We start from the raw sequence: 25121 nt of genomic DNA, 5'->3' as shown, positions 1-25121 counted from the left end.
ACAATTTTGGTAACATCAGATGCTAAAAGGGTTGAACATGTGACTTGAAAGTTTAGGTGGGAAAGGTGTTATTAAATAATATGATAAATGTTAGCGTCACTCTCTCAATTTACTTTCTGGATTTACTCTCTCAATTTACTTTCTGAATTTTACTATTTGATACATGAATTCTACTAACATGATATATTATTATTATTTAAACAAAATATGATACATTAAATAAAGAGAGTGACAAAAAGAGTAACGATACTATTTCTCAAATAATATATACAAAACAATTCACAACAAAAAGAAAACTTATTTTCATCAATACTTCCCGAATTATTTTCAACAATATTTTTCAAATTATGTACCATGTTTCAAAATCAGAGCACTTTAAAAGAGGTACATAGTTGGGGTCACAAAAAGAAAAATAACAATATAAAAAAAATAATGAAAATAAACAAATGCAATTATTAGTCAAGTGGAGAATATTAGCAGAAAAGATAATAGTAGGTAGTTAAAATAACAACAATATTATTATTAAATTATACAAAACCGCAGCCTAAAAAGAAAAAAGAAAAGGAAAACAATAAAAAAAAAAAAAACAAAAGAAAGTCAATCAGAGAGTAGGGGAGAGTCCGAGAGAGCAGCAGCCAAAGGCAACCAAATCAAACCCAAAAAGACAACAAAACGAAGAAGAGCCTGTCCCTTGCAACTCTCCAAAGGATCACTCTCTTCCATCAAACTTCTCTATATTACTATTACTCCTCCCTCTTTCTTAACGCCTTTCTCATCCCCTCTCTCTCTCTCTCTCCTCTCTCTCACTAATGGCTCTCTCCACTCTGTCTCAGGTCTGTTTGTTTCCCGAGAAACCTGAAATCTTTTATAATTTTTCTTTTCTTTTTTCCTTTTTGTTTAATGGGTTTGCATGTTTGGCTTTGTTTGCAGATTTCCGTCACTGTTCCGGTCGGAAACGATTGCTCCCTCAGAAGATCTGTGTTCAAGGTTCGTAATTTTTGGAATTTGGCGTACTGGGTTTGCCTTAGTTCTTTTGTTTTGTTACTAGTTTTTGCTATTTTCTGGTTTAAATTTCATTTTTGTTGAATTTGAAATCTGAGATGGGTTTTTTAAGATATAGCTCCCTAGCTCTCAAAATGCATGCTTTGTCCTTGTTAGTTTAGATTGTTAATCTCCTTTTCATGTAGTTTCTTAGAAATATCTTTGACTTAGGAAAGTGACTGCCGTCTCTGTCCGTCTTCATATATATATTCTCATGGTTAATTCAACAATTGGATTTTCTGTCATATTGGCTCTTTATGGGTTATTTGAGTTTGTTCTTTTGACCACCCAGTTAACAATTTCTGTTTTCACTTTTTCTTTCATTTTTTATGAATGTTTTACTAATCTAAAATTGGTATTTAAAGATAGAGCCATTGCTATCAAATTGCATGCTCTTCCTTGGAGAAAGGACATTAAGTTGTATATTGGTATATCTATATGTTTCAATCGTGTTTACTCTCAGAGCTTAATCCATCTTCCTTCAATCTCAAATATAGGAAAAGGACTTATTTTCATGACGTTTTATCTAATTTTCATTTTCTATTGGCGTTGCACGAGATTGCTTTCCCTCTTCATTTTTGGCTAATATTAGTTTCAGAGCTTCACCTTGTGCTTGCACCTTTTTGTGTTATTCCTCATGATATTCCCCACGATATACATTAACGTAATCCTCAAAACCAGGTTGTGTACGCCTTCTTTTTATCATGTGGATTCAGCTTAAATGCTTTATATCATAGTGAAATACAATTTAACCTGATCTATAATGTGCATGATTCATGTGTTTTCTCATGGAGCTGCTTTTGATGTTCCTTGCAGACTAATAACATAAGCTTCTCCGATAAATTATGGGTGATACCTACCTTGTCTTTGAACTTCAAGACAAAGAATGGGCGGTCAAGAGATCATCAAATACTGTGCATGTCAGTGCAACAAGCATCCACACCTAAGGTTTCTGTTTCTCCATTAAATCTTGAAGATGCCAAAGAGACCCCTTTGAATATATACAAGCCTAAGGGACCATACACAGCAACTATTGTTTCCGTTGAGAGGCTTGTGGGCCCAAAAGCTCCTGGAGAGACTTGCCATATTGTGATTGATCATGGTGGCAATGTTCCTTACTGGGAAGGACAAAGTTACGGTGTAATTCCTCCGGTACGTTGTCCTGTACTAAGACGTTATCATTATATCAATGTGATCTTCATTTTATATCTCTTTGCAAACTAATCATGATTAAGATACATTACTTCAACACTGATTCGCTCAACATTTCTGCATTTTTCTTGCCCTTGCCTAGTGGTACTTTGTGATAGTAGCTAGGATTGTGTATGTTAATCTAATCAAGGTATAATTTTATTGTTGAATCAGATTAATGTTGGGTCTCATCTCATTCCTCCTTTTCAACATTCGTTTTAACTGTGTTATAACATCATTTAACATGTTACTATTTTGTACTTGAACTATAGTTTCATAACTGAAGTGCCTCATTTGTCATTCATTTGTGTTGCAGGGTGAGAACCCAAAGAAACCTGGAAGCCCACATAATGTTCGTCTTTATTCAATTGCATCCACCAGGTATGGAGATTTTTTCGATGGTAAGACGGCCAGTTTGTGTGTGCGCCGTGCTGTTTATTATGACCGTGAGACAGGGAAAGAAGATCCTTCAAAGAGTGGTGTATGCAGCAACTATTTGTGTGACTCGAAACCTGGAGATAAAGTTAAAATCACAGGTAAGGCCCTTTTGCATTGTGAAAGGTCAACATGTCAACATCTTTTGCTTCTGAATTTGAAGTACTTTATGTTCCCTTGTCTTTCTTTTATATGAGAAGTGTTTGAAACTAGTCTGTTTTGCTTTCAAATAGTTTTGGGAGATTTCTTAACTTCAATATAATATTTCCCAATCAACAAGGCACATAGATAAAAAATTTGGTATCTTATAAATAGCTGAATGTGGGTTTGCCTTGAGAATTTACAACGCCATCAAATAATTTATATGATTTACCCTAAAAGTATAGAATGTTGGTATTATGATATGCAAATGATTGCTTTATCTTTTCATCTGAGAAGACACTAGTCGGTATGGGATATTATGGGTACATATCAAAATCAGATTTCTAAGTATATTTCCATAAACTGGGTATGTTTGTTTAAAACTTTAAAGGCCTGGAAGGTATTTAAGCTTATGGATGATTACTGAAAAGAATGTTTTCCATTCCCAGCCTCCTGCAGGAAAAAGAGATGATCTATGAACCATGGTTGAAGTCTGAACTGGTCATGTGCCTATAATTTTGTTTTGTTTTGCTTTGCTTTCCACTTACAGTCACAATAGGTTAAATCAATGGTCGAAAGGCATTTATACGTGCCTCAATTTGAATGGAAGATAGATTTTATTTTTGGGCAGCTTAAGTTGACTTCATTCGTGAACTTGTATGACATCACCACTATCAAACAGTACCGTCTATTCCACCTAATTATGGCACGTAAAGTAACAAGAATTTGTTTGTCTTTTCATCTAGGCCTTATCTCAATATCTACTTAAAGACTACTCTTTTAGACCTCTTTGCCATATTGTAATCTGCTCGTGTTGATTTCATGCTTCTGCAGTTTTAATTGGAAAATAGCAACTTCTCGTTTCACTTAATAATCATGGTGATTGATTTATTCACATTATATGTATGCATTGCATAAGTTTGGTTCTTTTTAATTGATTTGACTTAGCTTATGAACAAATAGTGACTAAGATTTTATTTCAGGGGATGTATAACTATAGTCTTGTCTGCTCTTGTTTATTGTTGGTTGATAGAGTTGGCATCATTCTAGACAGTCTATGCTCACTTTATCTATGATTGCAGGCCCCTCTGGCAAGATAATGCTTCTGCCCGAAGATAACCCGAACGCCACCCACATAATGATTGCTACCGGCACTGGTGTCGCTCCCTACAGAGGCTATTTACGCCGCATGTTCATGGAGTCCGTTCCAACATTCAAGTTTGGTGGCCTTGCTTGGCTATTTCTTGGGGTGGCCAACACTGACAGTCTCCTCTACGACGATGAATTCACCAAGTATCTCAAGGACTACCCTGATAACTTCCGATATGACCGAGCACTCAGCAGAGAACAAAAGAACAAGAGCGGCGGCAAGATGTATGTCCAGGACAAGATTGAAGAGTACAGTGACGAAATCTTTAGACTCTTGGATGATGGAGCTCACATCTACTTCTGTGGGCTCAAGGGAATGATGCCCGGAATTCAAGAAACGCTCAAGAGGGTGGCGGACCAGAGAGGCGAGAGCTGGGAAGAGAAACTTGCGCAGCTCAAGAAGAACAAGCAATGGCACGTTGAAGTCTATTGATGTTGCAAATATTTGTGGACCTCATTCAATGTCTTTATTGCCATTTGGGACTACCAAGATATGTTCTCTCTCTTCTCATCCCTTTTGATCAGATTTAAGAGTAGCCTAAATTAGTGTTGGCACTTGGAATTCAATCTTGTATTTTTGAATAATTAAGAGAGAACAAGTCTCTGGGATGAATCAAATTAACGAACTGCTTTAAATTGGTTATAAATTTGAATGTTTTACTTTTACGTTTTCTGAAGTATTTTACTTGTACGACTACTGCTCAAGGGTAGTGCTAAAAAGATGCATTATTATGTCAACCACAGTTATAATTTTGTTGCGTGAAGCATTGCGCTTTTTATGCCATCATGCAAAACTTGGGCCAGGTTATGCTTATTTTTTGTTTATATATATATATATATATATATATATATATATGGATGAGTTATTAATGATTATGTATGTTTTTTATTTTTCTGATAAGTAACTTGAGGGCAGGTTTAAGTAAATAGATACGTGGGAGACTTAAGCTGACAACTCCTATGTTTTCTCAATAATAAACTTCACCGAGACTTTTGACACTTTCTGAAAAATAATTTACAGTATACTCCTATTTTGAAAAAAAAAAAACCCTTTCCGCTGTTAAATTTTTGTCTAAATGACAAAATTACCCTCAAAATAAAAAAAAAATAAAAAACCAATGAACATCAAATCACAAAATAAAGTTTTCTGATCATGGGTGCGTGTAACTATAGAATGTCAATCGTGTTTTGTGTTGATTTAGCCCATAATCATCTTGGCAGCGACAGACAAATCAGGAGTGTCTCATGAGGAGAGCGGTGGTTGCTACTGCTATACAGTAGAAGAAAGGAAGAGAAGGGTTTTGGGGGCAATAGAGTCTTGTTTGTAAGGTAGAAACATTGAAAATGTTGCAATTTGACCCCTTTTCTTCATCTCGACTTTGCGTTTTGGCCCCTTATCTTCATCTCAGTACAAAACGACCTTGTTTTGGACTAAACCTCAATACAAAAACGACGTTATTTTGGATTCTAGACCTTTTAATTTGGAATCATTTTGAACTATTTTTTTTTTAAACAATAATTAAAGCAGTGCAATTTAGTTGGCGTATGTTCGAACTTTTACACCCCAAAACCAAACCAAACCAATGTTGTAACAAGAAGTGGACTTGTTATTTGATCAAGTTTCCTACATGATTTGGCAAAATTTTGGTTAATGGTTATGTTAAAATATTCTATTGTGTTCTATTATGTATCTCCTTTTATCTTTTTGAAACAAAGAATTCTGCATGTTGACTGTAGGAAACATGTTATACAAGGGAAAAAAAGTCAACGAGCAATATGCCTGCAATGATACCTTCACTTGTCTCATCTGTGATGGACATCTCCATTTTAAACCTCCCCAATGAGAGCGCAGAATATTTATTCTAAAAAAAAAAATGAAATCCCACAATTATATATGATTTAGGCCTCATTCACTTCGTGGATTCGAATTTTCAATTCGAGTTGACATGTGATATTTTTTAAGAACTTTTGACTGTAGCAGAAAAAGTTAGATGTGACATTTTCTGAGAATTTTTTACTATAAAAACCTAAAACTGAAAACTCGAATTGGTGAAATGAACGAGATCTTAATTATTTTTCTAGTAGTATTGCCTTGCGTATGAAAGCTAGACCTTTAAACTTTTTTATTTATTATTATTATTATTTTGAGATATATGTGTTGCTTAGGTTAGCCTCCCGTATTGGCCGGAAGTGGTGTCGTTTTCAATGTTATTACAGGGTTGAAACTTGATATTTATTTATACCCACTAAAGGACTAATGCAAGCTGTTTCATGATCCATTATTTAATGCCAGTAAAGTCCCCTCACTTGTTCTAAAAATCAATCATATACAGTTACACTCAGGCCATCTCTGATGCATTTGTTTCCGATACAAATGTTAATGTCAATTGTATATTTAGCATCAAAAAATATGATATGGTATGTTAGAGCATTTTCTATATAATGTATAACGCTATTTAAAATGTCAAATATACTTTTTCTCATAATCATTAAGCTTTAAAAATTGTCAAAATAAACTTTTATTTTTAAAATAAGGATTATTATCACCTACACCCCTTTATTTTGGGGCACTTTGCCCCTTGAACTTTGAAAATCTCACTTTACTACTCTAAATTTCATGAACGTTCACTTTGCCCCTTCCGTTCCAATTTCTGTTCAAAAGAGACAGAAATGTCTCATGTGCATGGTATTTGAGAGTAAAATCGTAATTGAATTTTTGGTGATTTGCACCTATGCTCCTTGAACTTTGAAGAGCCTCTACTTTGCCTCCTGAACTTTAGAGTCCTTCCCATTTTGTGCCATGAACTTTTCATAGCTCCCACTGTACTGTCCTAAATTTTAAATTTTTTTCACTTTGCTCCCCCCACTTGATTAAGATTGGTACCCGCTCACTCACATTCGTAGTAATCCGATCACTCAGTATGATTTTTTTTTATTTTCTTTGATTTTCTAAACACAGTTTGATGTCCTTTTATCATTTTTTTTTCTATTTGAATTATTTTCATTGATTTGATTCGTAGTAAGACATAGCAGTACCTGAATTTTATAAAAATGTTTATATCAGTAAAAGTTAACCTAAAATATACAAATTCATCATAAAACATTCTATCGAATTTTTACTAATATCTCTAAAAAATTTCCGTAAAATATTGTCATTTAATACTACACTTTTCAAAGTGAGAGAAATTCAAAGTTTAAAGTAGTATGGAGGGAACAATGAAAAACAATGAAAAAGTTCATGAGGTAAAGTGGAGGCGACCTCAAAGTTCAGGGGGCAAAGGAGAGATGACTTCAAAGTTCAGGGGGCAAAGTGAGAGCGACTCTAAAGTTCAGGGGGCATAGGTGCATTGCATATCACCAAAAAATCAATTATGATTTTACCCTCAAACATCATGCACGTGAGACGTATCCTGTCTCTTTTAAACAGAAATTGAGACAGAATGGGCAAAATGGAAGTTCATGAACGTTTAGGCCTTGTTCATTTAACCGATTTGAGTTTTTAGTTTCAGGTTTCTACAGTTAAAAGCTCTCAGAAAATGTCACATATAACTTTTTCTGTTACAGTTAAAAGTTCTTAAAAAATGTCACATTACATCTAGAATTAAAAACTTGAATCCGTAAAGCGAACGAGGCCTTAGAGTAGTAAAGTAAGGATTTTCAAAATTCAGGGAGTAAAGTACGGGTGATCTCAAAGTTCATACGGCATATGTGATAATAATCCTTAAAATAATTATAACATGCAAAAGTTGTAATTATTACATTAATAAGTAAACATTTCAACCAATAACAATCAAATGTCAAATTTCACATATTCTATATTTGATGAGAAATTTATCACAAAGTATAGCATATGAGAAATTTAATACAATAAATAGCATTACACGGAAGTTTTTTTGCACTCAAATGATAAATTTATAATTGACACATCAATTACAGCATTGCATTAGATATGCTTTAATCGTGAAACTGTAGTATCTTAAAATCATTTAGCCCAATTGCACTTTGGGGATGGAGTTTGGGGGAAGGTTATTCGATCCTTGTTGGATAAAAAAATTGTGACATTGTAGTAAAATGTACATTATTTAGACAAATAGAAAACTTCCCTCATGTAATCATGTTCTCTTCATCCCTTTCTTCTCTAGGTTTTTGAACTAGGGACTAGAGTTGTGTCACTAATTTTACATATAATACTCGATATTATATATATATATACGCGTATTTTAATTTTCTTTTTTAACTTTATGTTTTTAAATGGTTATTTTCATCTTTATATTCTGCATTTTGATGGTAAGCCACATAGGTACTTCCGTTAAATTTATAGACGATTTTAGACGGAAGGTGTAATTTGATCTCTTTTTTATATATTAAGGGGTGTTTTGATTCATTTGGGACGTTTGTTTCCTATATTCGTCTTTGATTTTGAATCATAATTCATGATTCTCTACAGAGTTTTCTCTCACAAAAAATTCACGTAAAACGAGAATAATTCTGAATACATAAACCAAACGTCCTCATGTAAAATAGAGCATTTTGAAACAGAATATATATAAGCCTTGTTCATTTTACTGATTCGAGTTTTGCTACAGTAAAAATCTCTAAAAAATAGTCACGTCTAATTTTTTTTTACAGTAAAAAGTTCACATAAAGTTATATCTCAACTTAAATTAAAAATTTAAATCAGCGAACTAAACGGGTTAATAATTCTTTTGAAAATATGCTCTTTACTATATTTATTTTTTCAAATTTGAATTTACTTATTTAAGTATTATCTTTTTATTTGCCGTGGCATGACCGGATGAGATTTGAGCAGTACTTGTTGTGTTTTTGTCTGACATTTTTTTTTTTTGTTTGAAAAGTTTGGCTTTTTTTTTTGCTCGAAAGTTTGACCTTGTTATTGGTCGTGGCTTTTGTTTGTTTTGTCGATATGGCGGGCCGTGTCCGTTTGTTACGTGTCTAATCTTACAACTAGAAGCTTGAATTAACGAACGGTTCCCCGTGACATCTTCTTTCCATGGAATATATCAAATATATATATATATATATTTAAAATTATTCTATAACTTTTTATCTCAAAAAATATATTGCTTTTCTTCTGTATTATAATTTTGGTTGGAGTGACAGTTCCAACAATCTTAAAATATTATACAAGAATAATGTTAAGAATATTAATTCAAATCTTAATTTTTGTGCACTAACTGATTTGATATTTGAGTTATCATTTTAAATAATTAACTTGACAATAATTTAGACATTTATTAATTTAAAAATAACAACTCATATATCACATCAATTAATATATATGAGTTGAAATTTAAATTAGTGTCTTTGACATTACTTATTACACAATACATTTATGAAGAATCCTATTACATAACTAGCCCAAAAATATCTACTATATACCCAGTTTATAGATCACGATGTTTAATTTTAAAATTTTCGTCAAATATGGTTTAATTTTCCTTATTTAAAAATTGTTATAATTTTAAGGTGATGTAAGGTTAGAAATATACGTGTTCATAAGGCGGCGTTCCATACCAAATAGTATTTTTCTAATTCGTTTTAAAGAAAATATGTAATATTTTTACTCTAAAATAACTTTATACAATATATATATATATATTAAGCCTTAACAAATAAAGATATTACAAATCCCACGCATACAGGTACAAATTAGTAAAAGTACAATTTTCTCAAAAATTAAAAATCATTGAAGGACAATTATAAAAATATGATTTTTTTAAGGCAAATTGTATTTCAAAACACAAAAATACAAATGCTAATGTCGATATAAATCACATTACAATACAAACATAACTTAACTGGTTCCACCAATTTTCATGAAAACGAGAGGGGAGAAAACGTGCACTGAGCTACTGCAACGAGAGGCTGGCCACATATGTGGCTCTTTGAGAACACACATTTATAATCGATGGACAACTCCAATCCATCGAATCTATGATACTTATAGACCAAAGATCACCCATAATATTGCCAAGAAACACTTCAAGCGGATTTTAAAACAAAAACAAGACATAAAATCTAAGTGACGGTTACATCGTAAACAAGGTACCCCACAAGGTCAAATAAGCCAATGAAAACATATCTAAACGGTGCCATAATTCGTGCAACCAAAGCGACATCAAGCCGTCTTGCGGAGCCACCCATAATCGCCGGCAGTCAACCCTCCTGAAACGTTCTCTCTTAGAACAATCGCCACACTCTAAGAATCGAAGATGCCCATCATCCTATAAACTCATGCATTGTGAGCCACCCCCGACCACAGTGACCATACCTACAAATTGAACCAACACCCAGATATACTTCGACGAGAAGGACAAAGCCTAAAGACCAACACAGTTAGAAATCTGATAGTCCCAACAGAGAGATGAAATCTGATGTCCTCCACCCCGTACCTCACCAAAAACCAACTATTTCTAACCAAATAGACAAGCCCTCCACCAAGCTCCTTACAATGATGTTGAGTCTTTCATCCCCGGGGTCGAGAGTTTGAAGGGTGGCCAAACGTTGCCGCCAGACTCCGACTCTAACACTCCGTTTGGTAGGAGAGAAAGAAAAGAGAATGGAAAGAAAATACATAAAAGAAAGAAAATGTGAAGGAAAGGAATGAAGTTGATTTTCCTTTATAGTGTTTGGTATAATGAGAGGAAAGAAAACATGTAATAGCCTAAATGACTATTTTATCAATTGTTTAATATTAATTTCGATTTTAAAATAGGGACACAAAAGTAAATTTAGCCATAAATGAGTGGATTTTAATTTTCCTTCTAATGTTGGAGAGATAAAAAATAGTAGCCACACCATAATTCTTTTTCATCATATTTTCCTTTATCTCCTTTATTTCTTCTTACTAAACAACCAACTCTATCATTTTCTATCCAATAATCCCTCTACGTACTTTCTTCTTTCTACTTTTCCATCATACTAAACACACTCTAAGGGAGGGAGGGAGATATACTTTTTTTTAATAGAGGGAGGGAGGGAGATAGACTTTTTTTTTAATGCTCACAAATATGATGTTTCAATTAAAGAAAACACAAAATATTGTACAAATTAATGTAGCATTTAGAATTTAGGGAAAAATCAATAACATTTTCATTTTCAATTTTATTCATTTTTGAATCGTGATCAGGAGTTTAATAATACTAAATAAAAAGAGGATGTAATAATACTAAATAAAAAATGAAATAAAAAGAGCAAGTAGAAAAGGAAACGTTGCCAGTCATTCTCATTCCTATAACATATCCGTATCAAAGAAAGCCTGAAATATATCACCATCCACCACCACCTTGGAGAATCATTCTCTCTCTCTCTCTCTCTCTCTCTCATCCCATTTCTTCGGTTCGTAAATATTACTGTTGCTATTCCTATTAATATCAGATCTTGAGGTGTTCAATCTTATTATTGTTATTATTCTATTTTTTGATCATTGATGTTTCTTTGATTTTGTCAATGGCTGTTGAATAATTGGGTTTGAAAACTGAGTTCTAATTCCGACGTTTTAAAATGGACCCATTATTTGCCATCATTTTGGGATTGTTCCAGTTTTGCATTGGTTTGATTTTTCTCAACACAGCAAAATAATCGAATAATTAAATTCATTTTCTTCTATTTGAATGCGGAAAATTTCTTTCATCTGGGACGTGAGAAAGGCCAATATTTCACGCTCAACTGTGCAGGGTCGTTTTGGTTGATCTGGGTTTTCCCCATCTGTGATCAAAGGTTGCCAATATTATTGCAAAAATTGCGTTTAGTTCCATTCCACTGGTATTGGGTTGTTTTGTCATTGGGTTGTTAATTTTGATTTTAAGTTTGATTAAACTTGTTTTGGCAATTTGCTCGGTGTGGATTGATATGGCATTTTCCCTCAACTTCTGTAGTTATAACATGCCATTCTTGGTTTCTGTGGACTTTGTTGATATATTTTGTCCAAAAAATTTGTAAAATTTACGATGTTTTTTGTACTCGTGTTGCATAGCTTCTAATTTTCTTGGTGGTATTGTTCAATTCAATTCATTTTTGGTCTTTTTCCCATCTGAGCCAGGTATCAATCATTGGATGATATATAGTGGTTAAAGACTTGCGAAATGAGTGACCGTCCTTCTGAACTTCGGAGGCCTGCTTCAGGTACGCTTGTAATACCTCCAAGTTATTATAGATTGAGTTACATTATTGTTGCTATAATTAAGAATTTTCTTTCGCGTTTGCAGTTCTTTATTAGCCTTTTGGCGCTCGTAGTTCGTAAATGGGAATGCATTTTGGTGCTTGACGTTCATTTTAGAAGCTAAACATGCACCATGTTTAAAATTTTCACCTGTCAATTATGAAAATATGGATTGCATCCATGTGTATGTGTGTTTTATGTCATACAGTTAGATGCTGGTAGTTTGCACGTGTTGATATGCAATAAAAGCTGATTTGATCAGGCGATGATAATTTGGAACGATCTAGTTCCTGTTATCGACTGATCGGGATAACTTTTAGGTGAAGCTGCAGGACTTTGCCATAAAGGGGCCATAATAAGACTGCTAAGTGCGAGTGCGTCTTTACGTGGTTCACCATGTGCTGTTTGATGCATTTATTGGTTTACCATGGTTTTTGTTGAGGTCTGGTTGACAACTGTTATCTTCTGTTGAGTTTAGACTGTACTTTTGATAAGATGTGGGGCAAGAGTGAAGGAGAAGGGATTGTTCTATAATTGGAAGAAGATTGGTGTCTTTCCCATCTCCTTTCCGTTTTCCAATAGCCTTTTACTTTCTGCCCCTCTTCTGTGATTTCTATGGGATTACCCAGGGAATTTATTTATTTTGGGGAACTTTTAAAAGTTGCATTCATCATATTCTGCTGATTAACTATTGTGTTTGCCAACAATTGGGAGCTTAAGCTTGGAGGAATAATATTTTGGAAGTTACAATACAATATTGAGTTATTAATTACGATATCTTATTTACACATACTATCTAACATATTTGTAGCAGTAAAGTTTAAAAATAAGAAAAATGCTTTAAATATTAAAAGTGCTGAATTGCTCATATGCAATTTCTTTAACAGGTAAAAGAAGATTGAAAGATCTATTGCTTCAAAAGGATAATCGCTCGTGTGCTGACTGTGGTGCGCCAGATCCTAAATGGGCGTAAGTTATATCACCCTGATTTTCTGATATTGTTCTTTAACTGCGTGGTGATGTTTGATTTCATGCTGAGAGTTAATAATTGTAAATGTTGCACATAAAATTTTGGGAAGTATTATTTATTTGTTTAACCATAATTTCCAAGGTGTTAAGAAATATGATCGGGATTTCAGGTCAGCTAATATTGGAGTTTTTATATGCTTAAAATGTTGTGGCGTGCACAGAAGCCTTGGCACACATATTTCAAAGGTAATGCCCAGTATGCTGGTGCCTGAATACACACACATTGGATTTTTATTTTTATTTATTTATTCCAAGTACATTAGGCAGAAGACATAGTATGTTCCCTGGATGTAATGAACTGCAACTCTTCAGGTTTTGTCTGTGACGTTGGATGAATGGTCCAATGATGAAATTGATTCAATGATTGAAGTTGGCGGAAATTCTTCTGCGAACTCAATTTACGAGGCTTTTATCCCTGAAGGATTCAAGAAGCCTGGACCAGATGCCAGTCATGAGGAGCGTTCAATATTTATCCGGTTAGTCTGAGAATCATAGAACCTAGCATTTCTAGGTTTACTTTAGTTTTGTAAGCATTCTGTTAAAAAAAAAAAAAAAAAAAAAAACGTTTCATGCAGGTCTAAGTATGAGCTTCAAAAATTTTTGAAACCTAGCTTGCGGATTACATCAATTCCTTCCACAAAGAGCTCTCTCCAATCAAGTTTTTCCAAGAAAATTATGGATAGCTTCCGAAGTACAAATTCACAGAATTTGGTAAAGTCTATTGATTTTGTTCTTCCTTTTGATTAGATAGTCTAAAGGCTGTGTCCCTATAGCAAAATGTCAAATCCTTTGATGTCTGTCCACATGCTTTACACTGCTAAGCTTTGTGCAACAGATTGTTCACTTTCTTTCTAGACACAAAAATTCTTTGGACGTGATAGTTAAAATGACATTTTACTTATGTGGTATTTGAGCATGTTAACTTGTTAGGACCAGCAACAGTATTATCAAGGAAACTAAAAGTAAAACTTGCTTACCTTATTAGTATTTCTCAAGCTATTTGGTGATAATATCTTAGTAACTTCTATCCAGCTGATCTGATGTTGGAAGTGGTAACAGGAAGGCATGGTAGAATTTATGGGATTATTGAAGGTAAAAGTGGTTAAAGGAGTGAATTTAGCTGTTCGAGATATGCTGTCAAGTGATCCTTATGTTGTCTTGACTCTAGGTCAACAGGTTGGTTGTTTTGTTTCCTTCTCTCCTTGGAATTGTAGATAAAGATATGTTTTAAAGCACTAATTATGGTCAAATTTCTTATAATTATTGTCTTTTTTCTCTGCATGGCGCATACAAATCCAAAATGGAGGAGATTTTCAGCTTATTTTTTTTTTTTTTTTTTTTTTTTTTTTTTTAAAGAAATGGAAAAAAAACATTATGAAGAGTTTTAGAAGATGCTGCAACCTGGCTTTGACAGTGAATACAGTTATTTATGAGAATTTACGAAAAAGCAATGTTTAAAATCACCTACCATGAAGCGGAAGCCTCATATGGAAGGAAAGAGGTGTACACCTCTATATTTTGAAGTGAGCCGTAGAGGCCCACACCCTCGTTTGCTCTGATGTTTTGTAAGGCTGAATTAAATAAAAATGCCCAAAGCCTATATGTCTGTATTGAGCAACAAAAAAAAAACCAAGAAATCTTTCTTTTTTTTTTCTGCCAACTAAGAATCCCATAAGTTGCTGCTGAATTTTCATAAATTAGAGAATTTGAGAATCAGTGTAGGAGGACGTATGGCTTGTGAATTTGTATATATCAATATCAGTATAGGACACATGGTTATGAATTTGAGGTATAATTCACATATATGCCTCAGTACCCAATTGCGCAATTTAAAACTGTGAGGAAAAAGTCTAGAGAATTCACAGACGAAGATACTTGGGATGTAAATAAGTTAATTGCTTGGTGTGGGGAAGAGATATATGTCACCATTCTGATATTTCTACCAGCACTTTTACGTCTTCTTGCAGAAGGTTTTTACTAAACAATTGAAGTTTATTGTTTAAATGATCATTCTAATTTTGGGGTTATGATTAATTGCTGTTGACATTGTAGACTGTCCAGACAACTGTAGTGAAGAGCAACTTGAATCCAGTTTGGAATGAAGAACTCATGCTATCCGTTCCTCAGCAATTTGGACCCCTAAAATTGGTAAGCTATCTTTATGTACTTTTTTTAAATAAAAAAAAAATTACATGTTAGGTTTATATTTTTCCTCTGGTTAGAAATTCTTCGAAGGATAAGAAAAGAAGAAAAAATATTTTTACCACTGTACTGATGAATTGATGACGATATTGAGCATCTTAAGTTTTCTTTGTTTATGCATTTCAGAAATGTTTGACATGACTTTACTCCCTCTAGTGGAACTATATGTCAGACTATCTTATCTTTCTTCTTGTAAATCAAGAAATGCTCTTATGAATTTTGTGGATATGGTGGAGGCTTTTTTTTTCTCGTCTAGAGTATTGCCTTTCAGTTTGCCACCAGACAACTGTGAAGAGTTTGAGCTGGATCATATTTTCTGTTCATGATTTTATTAATGTATAATTCAGCACCTTATGTTGACTTGCAACTTAACCTATGAGCATTATCAAAAAGGGGGAAAAAAAAAGAAAGACGAAGAAAAGAAAAACTTCACCTAAACACATTGTTTGGAGGAAAATAATCTTCATTTTCTGAATTGGGAAATGCAGTCAATTTACTATAATATTCCCAAGAAGAAAGGATTTTTTTTTCTTAAAAAGAAAAACATTTTTACAAGGCCTCCCGTCAACTAGCATAAAATTACTGTCTATTGTGTGAAACAATTCTAAATGAGTTCAAATTCATTTGCCCCCTTTAGCGTCTTGAAACACGGAGTCTTCATATGTCAATGAAGAGAACGCTATGATCAGGATTCAAGGGAAATGTTCGGTTCTTATGGTTAAATTTGACACAAATTTGGCCACACACTGTAGATGAGCCAACTGAGATGGCATGTGAATTATTAAATGGAATCATTTGGCTTGACTATACAGTCTTGATCCTAAATCTTATGTTTGAGGAAGTACTTGACAGAATGAATAGCAGAATCACTGTTTATCGTTTCATTCCTGCTAGAATACTCTAAGATGGAAAATCTCAAGGTGTTCATTTTACTTTACTGCCAGCCTTGCTGATTCAACATGATTAATACGTGTTTTGCATGGGATAACTTTTCCCATCAAGAATTTTACTTTCTGCACCGAAGAAATATTATGACAGTGCTAGACCATTGTTTTGTCGCATGCTCTCTGATAAGTATTGCATTACATTTGACCTTTCAACTTGCCTGATGCAGAGGGTGTTTGATCATGACACCTTTTCCGCTGATGATATAATGGGAGAGGCAGAGATTGATCTTCAACCCTTGATAACATCCGCAATGGCGTTCGGAGATGCAGAAATGTTCGGAAACATGCAGATCGGGAAATGGTTGAAGTCCCATGACAACGCCCTCAAAGAAGATAGCACTGTTAACATTGTTGATGGGAAGGTAAAGCAGGAGGTGTCGCTGAAGCTTCAAAATGTGGAATCTGGAGAAATGGAGCTAGAACTAGAGTGGATGCCTCTTGACCAATAGGTACATATTTTTATCATTCTTTCAAATTTCTTCTAATAAGAATGATTTTGATGGGGATATTTATTCCAAAGGAATGACACTCCGTACTCTATATTTCTTACTCTTGTATTTATATATTTATTTAATCTTAATTCAGTACTTTCCTTTTCTGTGTAGTACTGAGATTTGCTCAGTTTATAAAAAAGAATTTCGATATTTATGTTGGTGGGCTTTGATTTTCACCATGTACCTGTCTGTACCTTGATCTTGTGTTCTACGATTGATGTTCAATATGTACTTTTGTAGTTTGATCAGTTACAAGGACTTCATTTTAATCTTCTATTGGTTCTTCTGTTATATACTTTCTGTTTCTGGTTTGCTTAGGTTCGAATATATTATATGTATGATATATTTGATAATTTCCCAAAAATAATGTACATGGGAGCATAACGTTCACAAAAATAATTTCCCGCATTATTATTTGTTCAACTACAAGTCGAAAAATGATTTATATCATATTAATCTCTTTGTTTGCCATACAACAGGATAGAAGTGACAAGAAACCTTTTTTCTTTCTTTCTTTATTCTTTGTGCCTCTGAGATGACATGAAACAGTTTATTTGTGCTTCCGGTGCCTGATTATAGGAGAAGTTGAGATTGTCTCTGGAAGATCCTATTTTCTAAGTTCTGATTGTGTCTTTGAAGCCTGTATAAGGTTAGCTATAAAAAAGAACCGAACCCAAATTGGTACACGAGCTTTGCAGTGGAAGCAGAATTCTGCATATCAATTTTGAACTAAAATTTCTGCACTTCAGGTACTCTACAGAAGTAAACAAACACAAATTAAACGTTTAGTTCATAGATTTAGAATCATGATTCAAAACCATTCTCATTTTACGTGTGTTTTTTGTGAGAGAAAAACACTATAGAGAATCATTAATTATGATTCAGAATCAAAGACGAATATAAGAAACAAACATCTAGTAACAGATTCTATTAAGCAATTTATCGTGTGTTGGAAGATGGGAAAGTTGATCTGGATCATTGAAATTTGAGCTTTTTGTCAGGTGGGATCCGGCGACAAAAAGTTTCAATAGTTCAAGTCTTTTCTAACCGTCGATTGAAAATGTGTTGCATGGTGCGACCAGAATTGACTGGTCGTACTGGAGTTCGATTTAGAATGTAGATCTAAGAAGCGTGTTGCAAATGCTCGAGAATTTTTACCGACTTCAATTGGTGGTTAATTTTGATGGAAATCCATTTTTATACTAATCGTTTCTAACTGCTGGTGATGTTAGCTAGAATTTCCCTGATCTGTGTCTGTTGTCCAATTGCTTTCTCTTAAAGAGACCTGTGAAAGAATATTGGTATATTAGTCCAAAGGATTAATGAACAGAAATTAGAGATGACGGCTACCGAGTTGCAATTGCTATTCAGTTTCTTTGAAGTTTATGGTCCAGTTTATTTCACCGATTTAAGTTTAGAATTTGAGTTTTGTTACAGTAAAAAGCTCTAAAACACAGTCACATTTAACTTTTTTACTATAGTAAAAAACTCTCATATAAAGTCACATCTCAACTCGAATCAACGAACTAAACAGGCTTTATATTGACATTAAAAAAAAGTCCACTAAGCTAGGATTTTACTTGTTCAATCATTAACTTTGGCTTTTATTGGGGAAAATGGAGAAGAGAATATTGTTTTTTCTTTTTCTATTTTGTTTTAGCATTTCTAGTGTACTAGAAAATTCTACAGTTAGAGTCTTACAGGTTGGCAAAGGGACACCCTCTTTTACTTGTCTTCAAATAATATCTTTTCAATGAAGATTTCAACCGAAAAAAGGAGTGAAGAAACACTATTGTTCAAAAAGTAAATTATAGCTCGGAGATTTTCACGGTATGGTTTGAAAAATTAAATTACCGGGAGGGACTGTTAAATCTGTACCATATACTGTTTGTTTTGCATACTTATTCATTTTAATGTGATTCTGATTAAATCTAACAGTAAAAAACATACAGAGCTTTTATTGCAAAAGGACCGTTATAACTTCCATAAATAGGTCTATAGTTATTTTATTCAGAAAACTTGACAAAGAAATGAATCAGTTGAATGGTGGTCCAGTCAAGCAATGGCAGAAATGAGAAGGGGGTGTCTTGGATTGTCAAGTCCCTCTCACGACTCTCTACAAAGGAAAACGCGAATCTGTGTGACAAGGTATATAACATCAAAGTTTGGGAATAATGGAACAGTTTAAATCCATTGTTTTTGAGTCACTATCCGTTTCAAAAGTATTAGTTGAGAGAATTAATGATTTGGGCACTACATTTTTGTTTTGTTGCTCATTATGGATGGTAAAGTTTGAAATGTTGGAAAGGTTCTTGTGGGGCATCCCGGTGGTTATAACCACTTCCCCTTAAAAGACTCGTATAGTTTTAGTACTCGTTCATTTTACCGATTCGAGTTTTCAGTTTTAAGTTTCTATAGTAAAAAATTCTCAGAAAATGTCACATTTAACTTTTTCTGTTACAGTGAAAAGTTCTCACAAAATGTCACATCTTAACTCGAATTAAAAATTTAAATTCGCGAAGTGAACGAGATCTTAACTGTTTGAGGATTGTGTACCTTTGACAATCCTTGATTAACAAGCAAAAATAAAGAGGCAAAAAGTACATCATTTGAGAGTAGATTTTATCACTAAATTGTCCTACAGCTCTCCTTTTCTTTTCTTTTTTAGAGTGGCACCTATAGTGCATTGATGAGTATCTAGTTTATTTCGATAAAAAAAAAAAAAAAAAATGTTAAGCCCAACAAGCTTGTTCTCTTCTCTTCTCTCTTTTTTCTTTCTTCTTTCTTTCTTTCTTTCTTTTCTTTTCTTTTGAAGTTGTAGATAAGAATTTGAATTCTACACCTCATCATGCAAAGCCAGGTGTGGTTCGTGCGGATTTAGCGCTACGCAGCAAAGTTTTCTATATTTTAATACAACTAATTAGGTTGTATATAAGGATACTTAATTCATTTCCTTCTTTATAACAAAACAATTAAAGTGAATAGAAAATCTCTACGATTTTAATTCCATAATGTATGCTGACCAAACACTCTTAGTGTCCTACCCGTAGACTTATTTATGAGACGTTTAATTCATGAATTCAGAATTATGATTCATGATTCTAATTTTTAAAATTCTAATTTTTAAAATTCAAATTTTATGTGTGAGAAAAACACTGTAGAGAACTAAGAATCATGATTCGAACTAAGGACGAACCTTAAAACAAACATCTCATCAGTTTAAATCAAATGACACTTAAAAAGTAAGTATAACGGTATTGGCTAAATAATCTTCTTATAGCATCCATCCCTATATCACGTGTGTCGTCTAATTTAAATCGTACATGTGATTTCGGTTAATAACTCTATGGAGTAGTTTGATGGAATGCCCCTACTGTGGAAATTCCCTTCTATTTTGAGCAACAACAAAACTGTGGCAACTGAATCTAATTCTGCAAATAAAATTGTGACGTTTGGTAAGGGGATTCGTACCCTGATTCGAATCATGGTTCATAATTTGTTATAATATTTTCTCTCACAAAAAATACATATAAATAAAAAATAGTTCTAATATCATGATTCTAATCCAACATACGTAGTTCACTAAATATTTTATTTTATTTCTATAATTATATGTTGTTCATTGTTGTCAATTTACTACTATTTATATTTAAATTTTATAAGAGAATTTATTGACAAAAATTTTTTAATTTTTTTTTTAAAAAATATTATAACATAATAAAAATTACGAATTTAAACTAATAAACCAAATGAGAGCAAAATATCGAGTGCATTCATAGCGACAGCATATTTACTTCATTAGATATTTTATTTTATTAATCGTATATCCTTCATCATTGCCAATTTGCTACTGTTTGCTTAGGACCCAACAACAGAAACGGATAGGGAAGTTAGCGAGCAGCATTTAGTTAGTACACGTTTAGTTCATTAATTTAAATTTTTAATTTGAGTTGAGATGTGATTTTATATAAAAATTTTTTATTGTAATAAAAAAATTAAATGTAATTATTTCTGAGAATTTTTTACTATAATAAAACTTAAATTCTTAATTCAAATCGGTGAGATAAACAGACTTAAACTTTAGCTGAGTCTCCGCGTCAAATACCGAACGCCATAGTCAGCAATATATAGCCAGTTGAGCTGGATTAAAACCGCCCCAACCGACAATGTTGATTCATTTCTCTTTCTTTTCTTTTTCTCTCTCTCGTTTTTTTTTTTTTTTTTTTTTTTTGTACTCCAATGATTATCTTAATTTCACTTACATATAGATAGAATAAGAAGGTTTATGTAGAATAAGGAATCTCTTATCTTTATTTTTTTTATTTTATTTTTTTACTCAGCAAAAAAATTCAAAGCTAAGTAGCGGTGAAATTGACTTTGCAATTCCGTCATTTAAGGAAATTAACTCACATGTTCATGTTTTTGTGGGTCCCGTACGCAGATTAGGTGTTGTTTTAAAATTTAATGCAAATTTTATTTTTCCTAATATAAAAATATTTATTAAAAAAATAATGCAAAATGAACAAACTTTTACAGAAAGGTATAAAGTCCGGAATTCTTTTACCACTAATAATGAATATCTTTTTTGGTATCCCTCAAAACGTAAACTTATAGTACTTGAAACGACAACGAGTGATAACTGATATCTATAGGACTTGCCTACTTGGTGATTAGAAATTGACTAATGATCTAAAATAAACAAGCAAATTAAAATCCTTAAATTAGAAAAAAAAAAAAACCGAAAATCTAAAGTTATTAATTATTTTATTAGTATCACAGAATCCAGACAATTGAACAACTGGACTAATAAATGCACTCAAAGTATTACCTAATTCGAACTTCTCATAATCATAATAGAATAAGCAACGAACAGACGGAAAAAAAGAGCAAAAAAAAAAAAACCATTTTTTTTTTCTTTTGCATTATAAACGTCCTTTTTTAATTTGCTTTATCTACAAGACTGCAACCAAAAAATAAAAAGAGAAACTGGAGTTTCAGTGAAGAATGACCACGCACTACTTGCTATTATTGTCGTTTGTTGGTGGAGCTGACGTCGACGACAACGACGACGACTTTTTCTGCTTTTTGTAGCGAAAGAGATAAATAAGAGCAGAAGCCACTAGCAACGCGACACCTGTGATCCCACACGCCACACTCGCCACCACCAACACTCGCCTCACGTGATCCCTACCTCCTCCTCCGCCGCCGCCGCTACTGCCGCCGGACCACCACGACGTGTCGTTCGAGTTGGTAGCCTTCGGCAATGCGACGTCGTTCGTCGACGACGACGACGGCGACGAGCCTGCAGATCTTCCTCCTCCTGCGAAAAACGACAGCATCTCCGGCGATTTCTTCCCTGGCGGAGGCGACTCCTGGAACTCTAGGCCGTGATCCGACGGCCTCAGCTCCCGACCTTCCGATTTGCCGGCGATGATGATCATGATCATGATCGTCACCGCGATTTGTGATTTGTACGCCATTCTCTCTCTCTCTCTCTCTTCGTTTTTCTTAACTCTTAAGCTGTGGGTATGTTCGAGTGGAGAGGCTCTTATAAATGGAAGATTAGAAAATGGTTTTAAATGGTTATTATTGGATATAGTTGAAAACGTTGTCGTTTCGAGTACTGTGTGAGTGTGCTGTCGAACGCTTGCTTTGTCCGTATACAGAAACTGCGTGACTAGTTGTCGGAAAACAACTCCTTTACAAGTACAAAAAATAAAAATAAAAATAAATAATAAATAAATAAAGAAGGAAAAAGCCTACTAACCGCCGCTGCCTAAATTGTCTTCTTCTCGTAATTAAAAGTTTGATTCTTTCATCTCTCTCTCCACAAAAGAGTTATCACGGGTTGTAATAAAATGAAAAATTACAAGGGTCCTTTATGGTAAATAATTCTTTCGTTCAAAGTTTACAAGTATATATAGGATTCGTTTAGTTCGCTGATTCGAGTTGAGATGTGACTTTATGTGAGAATTTTTTACTGTAATAAAAAAGTTAGATGTGATTATTTATAAGAGCTTTTTACTATAATAAAATTCGAATTCTAAACTCGAATCAACGAAATGAACGGGACCTAATGCAAAAATTGCCGTATTGTCTTCAAAACTCACTAGTCTTGTTATGATTTATGCAACTATAGCAATTGAAGTTTGAAAATTACAACATAGAACACAATTTATCTTCTTCCCAATACCAGGAAAGTTCTTAAAAATCACACAAAACTTCATAAAAAAAAATATCTTATCGGTAAGTTGATATTTTCAAATAATAAGGATCTACGTGATCATATTACATTAATTCACATATTGCTTTCACTATAGTTATATTCACATTGCGCCGATTTACTAGAAATTTATATTCACTGTAGTTTTTTTTTTGCTTTTGTGTGTTTTATAGAAAAAACAGAGAAATTTATACTTTTGTACATTGTATTTTAAGCTTATTAAAATATAATACCTAGCATTTCTATGGTTACATTTTTATACCTTCTGACCACGAATTTATTCTCAATCCACATCATAATCAGGTCAACCGTCCATTTTGATCTATGAAATTTTGAGAATAGTCTAAATCACATCAATTCTGTTTAATTACCGGAATAGAAGTAACGCATCATTAACTAAAAAAGATATTTCTAGAATTTCACAGATTAAAATAGTTCGTTGGTTGAGGGGTCGTACATATTAAGTACAAATTGACGGTATGTAGGTATATAAGACTAAAACAATTCAAAATGCAATAAATATATATATATATATATAAATTTACTAATTACACGTATGATTCCTGACCTATTTAATAAGTGATAATTTAATTTCAAACTTTTTAATTTTGACGAAACACTCTAAACTCCTTAAATGATACAATTAACAATATATATATATATATTTACTAGTTACACGTATAATTTTTGATCTATTTAATAAGTGACAATTTAATCTTAAATTTTTTAATTTTGGCCAAACACCCCTAACTCTTTAAACGATATCCGTCACTTTTCTCATGAAATGATGAAAATACACTTCACGGAACCTCTACCAAATACATGTTAGTGTTTATGCCATTAAGAATAAATGTAATAATATTCTTTGAGAAATTTTGACTATTAATAAAGATTTATTTATTTTATATATCTATGTATTGTCCTTTTTATGTTCATATTAGTTGAATGTATGATAAGCAAACTGAAAGTCTGAGACTGTTATTCTAAATCTTAGCTAGTCGTCGAGTCCGCTTTCACCACCCATATCCCTCCGTCGAGCCTCCACCAAGTTGCCGTGAGATCGTCACAGCACCGTTCTCTCTCTCTCTCTCCCAAAATGACGAGGCAGTTCTAGAAATTTTGAGGTTCAAATACGCAAATTTACTGCCATGGGAGCCAATATGAACTACCGAGCTCCGATTTCTCCGTCGAGCTCCTTCCCCCAGCCGATGCTTACACTTTGCAAGCTTTGTTTTAGTTTCCCTTTTAATTATTTTTATTTTAATTTTAAACAAATACATATATTAATATTAATTTATTTTGATGAAGTTATGTCTTTTACTGTATTACCCCCTGATCAGGCGATCGTGCATGTTATATAGAATGGAGGGAAAGGCTTCAATTGCAAACGTTTTAAGAGTTTGAGGGTCATTTTGTGAAATTAAAAGAAAGAGGATCAAGTTGTCATTTATTCAAGTATTTAACAGTGTGTATGGTAAGGTGGAAAAGAGAAGAGGAATGTAAATAGAGGAAGAATAAAAAAAATTGAATTTTATGTTGTTTAGTAGAGAGAAAATGAGGAAGGAAGGAAAATGAAAATTCATAGGGCCCATCAATTTTTAATTCTTTCAACTTTATGAAGAAATAAGGAGGGAAAAAATTTTGACAAATAAACAAGGTGTAAAATTTAACCTTCACTATTCATCATATTTTTATTTGTATTGAGGTATTATTGTAAAATGTCCTAGATTTGATATTTTATTTTCACTTTTCTTTCTCTTCTACCTTCTACAAACAACATAAGAAAAAACTATTTTACTTCCTTCATTTGGATATTTTACTTCTCATTTCTTCATCTTTTCTATCCATCCTACCAAATATAACATTAGGGACCATTGATGAAAATTATTCTAATATTTTAACAACATCATATGTAGGAAATAACCCTAATAGTATTTACTTGATTATGTTATATTACATCACACATTAGTTAATATAATTTAATATCCAGATATTTTCCTTTCATCCGAATCCTATGTTTTTCTTTTCTCCATTTCTTTTTCTTTTTCTTTTGAGAATCTTCTTTTTATTTCTTTTAGGAGCATAAT

The 25121-nt window shown here is 33.1% G+C and overlaps 3 protein-coding genes across 3 annotated transcripts; 2 read left to right on the top strand and 1 right to left on the bottom strand.

The window, feature by feature from the left end:
- Window positions 1–578: 578 nt before the first annotated feature.
- On the top strand, window positions 579–4744 carry LOC21408682 (ferredoxin--NADP reductase, root isozyme, chloroplastic). Its single transcript, XM_024166992.1, has 5 exons — window positions 579–833; window positions 931–987; window positions 1858–2193; window positions 2549–2768; window positions 3891–4744. The coding sequence occupies exons 1-5, from the start codon at window positions 810–812 to the stop codon at window positions 4388–4390; spliced, it is 1137 nt and encodes a 378-aa protein (XP_024022760.1). The 5' UTR covers window positions 579–809; the 3' UTR covers window positions 4391–4744.
- A 6491-nt stretch (window positions 4745–11235) lies between these two features.
- On the top strand, window positions 11236–17062 carry LOC21408681 (ADP-ribosylation factor GTPase-activating protein AGD12). The gene is made up of 9 exons (XM_010100264.2): window positions 11236–11316; window positions 12020–12102; window positions 13027–13108; window positions 13279–13354; window positions 13481–13644; window positions 13744–13879; window positions 14228–14344; window positions 15221–15316; window positions 16485–17062. Exons 2-9 carry the CDS (start codon window positions 12063–12065, stop codon window positions 16764–16766), a joined length of 993 nt encoding a protein of 330 aa, XP_010098566.1. The 5' UTR covers window positions 11236–11316; window positions 12020–12062; the 3' UTR covers window positions 16767–17062.
- Window positions 17063–21655: 4593 nt separating this feature from the next.
- LOC21408680 lies at window positions 21656–22342 on the bottom strand. The gene has a single exon (XM_010100263.2). It carries the CDS (start codon window positions 22289–22291, stop codon window positions 21827–21829), a length of 465 nt encoding a protein of 154 aa, XP_010098565.1. The 5' UTR covers window positions 22292–22342; the 3' UTR covers window positions 21656–21826.
- Window positions 22343–25121: the final 2779 nt, after the last annotated feature.

Source organism: Morus notabilis, unplaced genomic scaffold (genome assembly GCF_000414095.1).
Source record: "Morus notabilis unplaced genomic scaffold, ASM41409v2 Scaffold276, whole genome shotgun sequence".
In the NCBI taxonomy this organism is placed as follows: Eukaryota; Viridiplantae; Streptophyta; class Magnoliopsida; order Rosales; family Moraceae; genus Morus; species Morus notabilis.
Note: the sequence above shows the minus strand (reverse complement) of the source record. Positions and strands in the feature narration are given on the sequence as shown.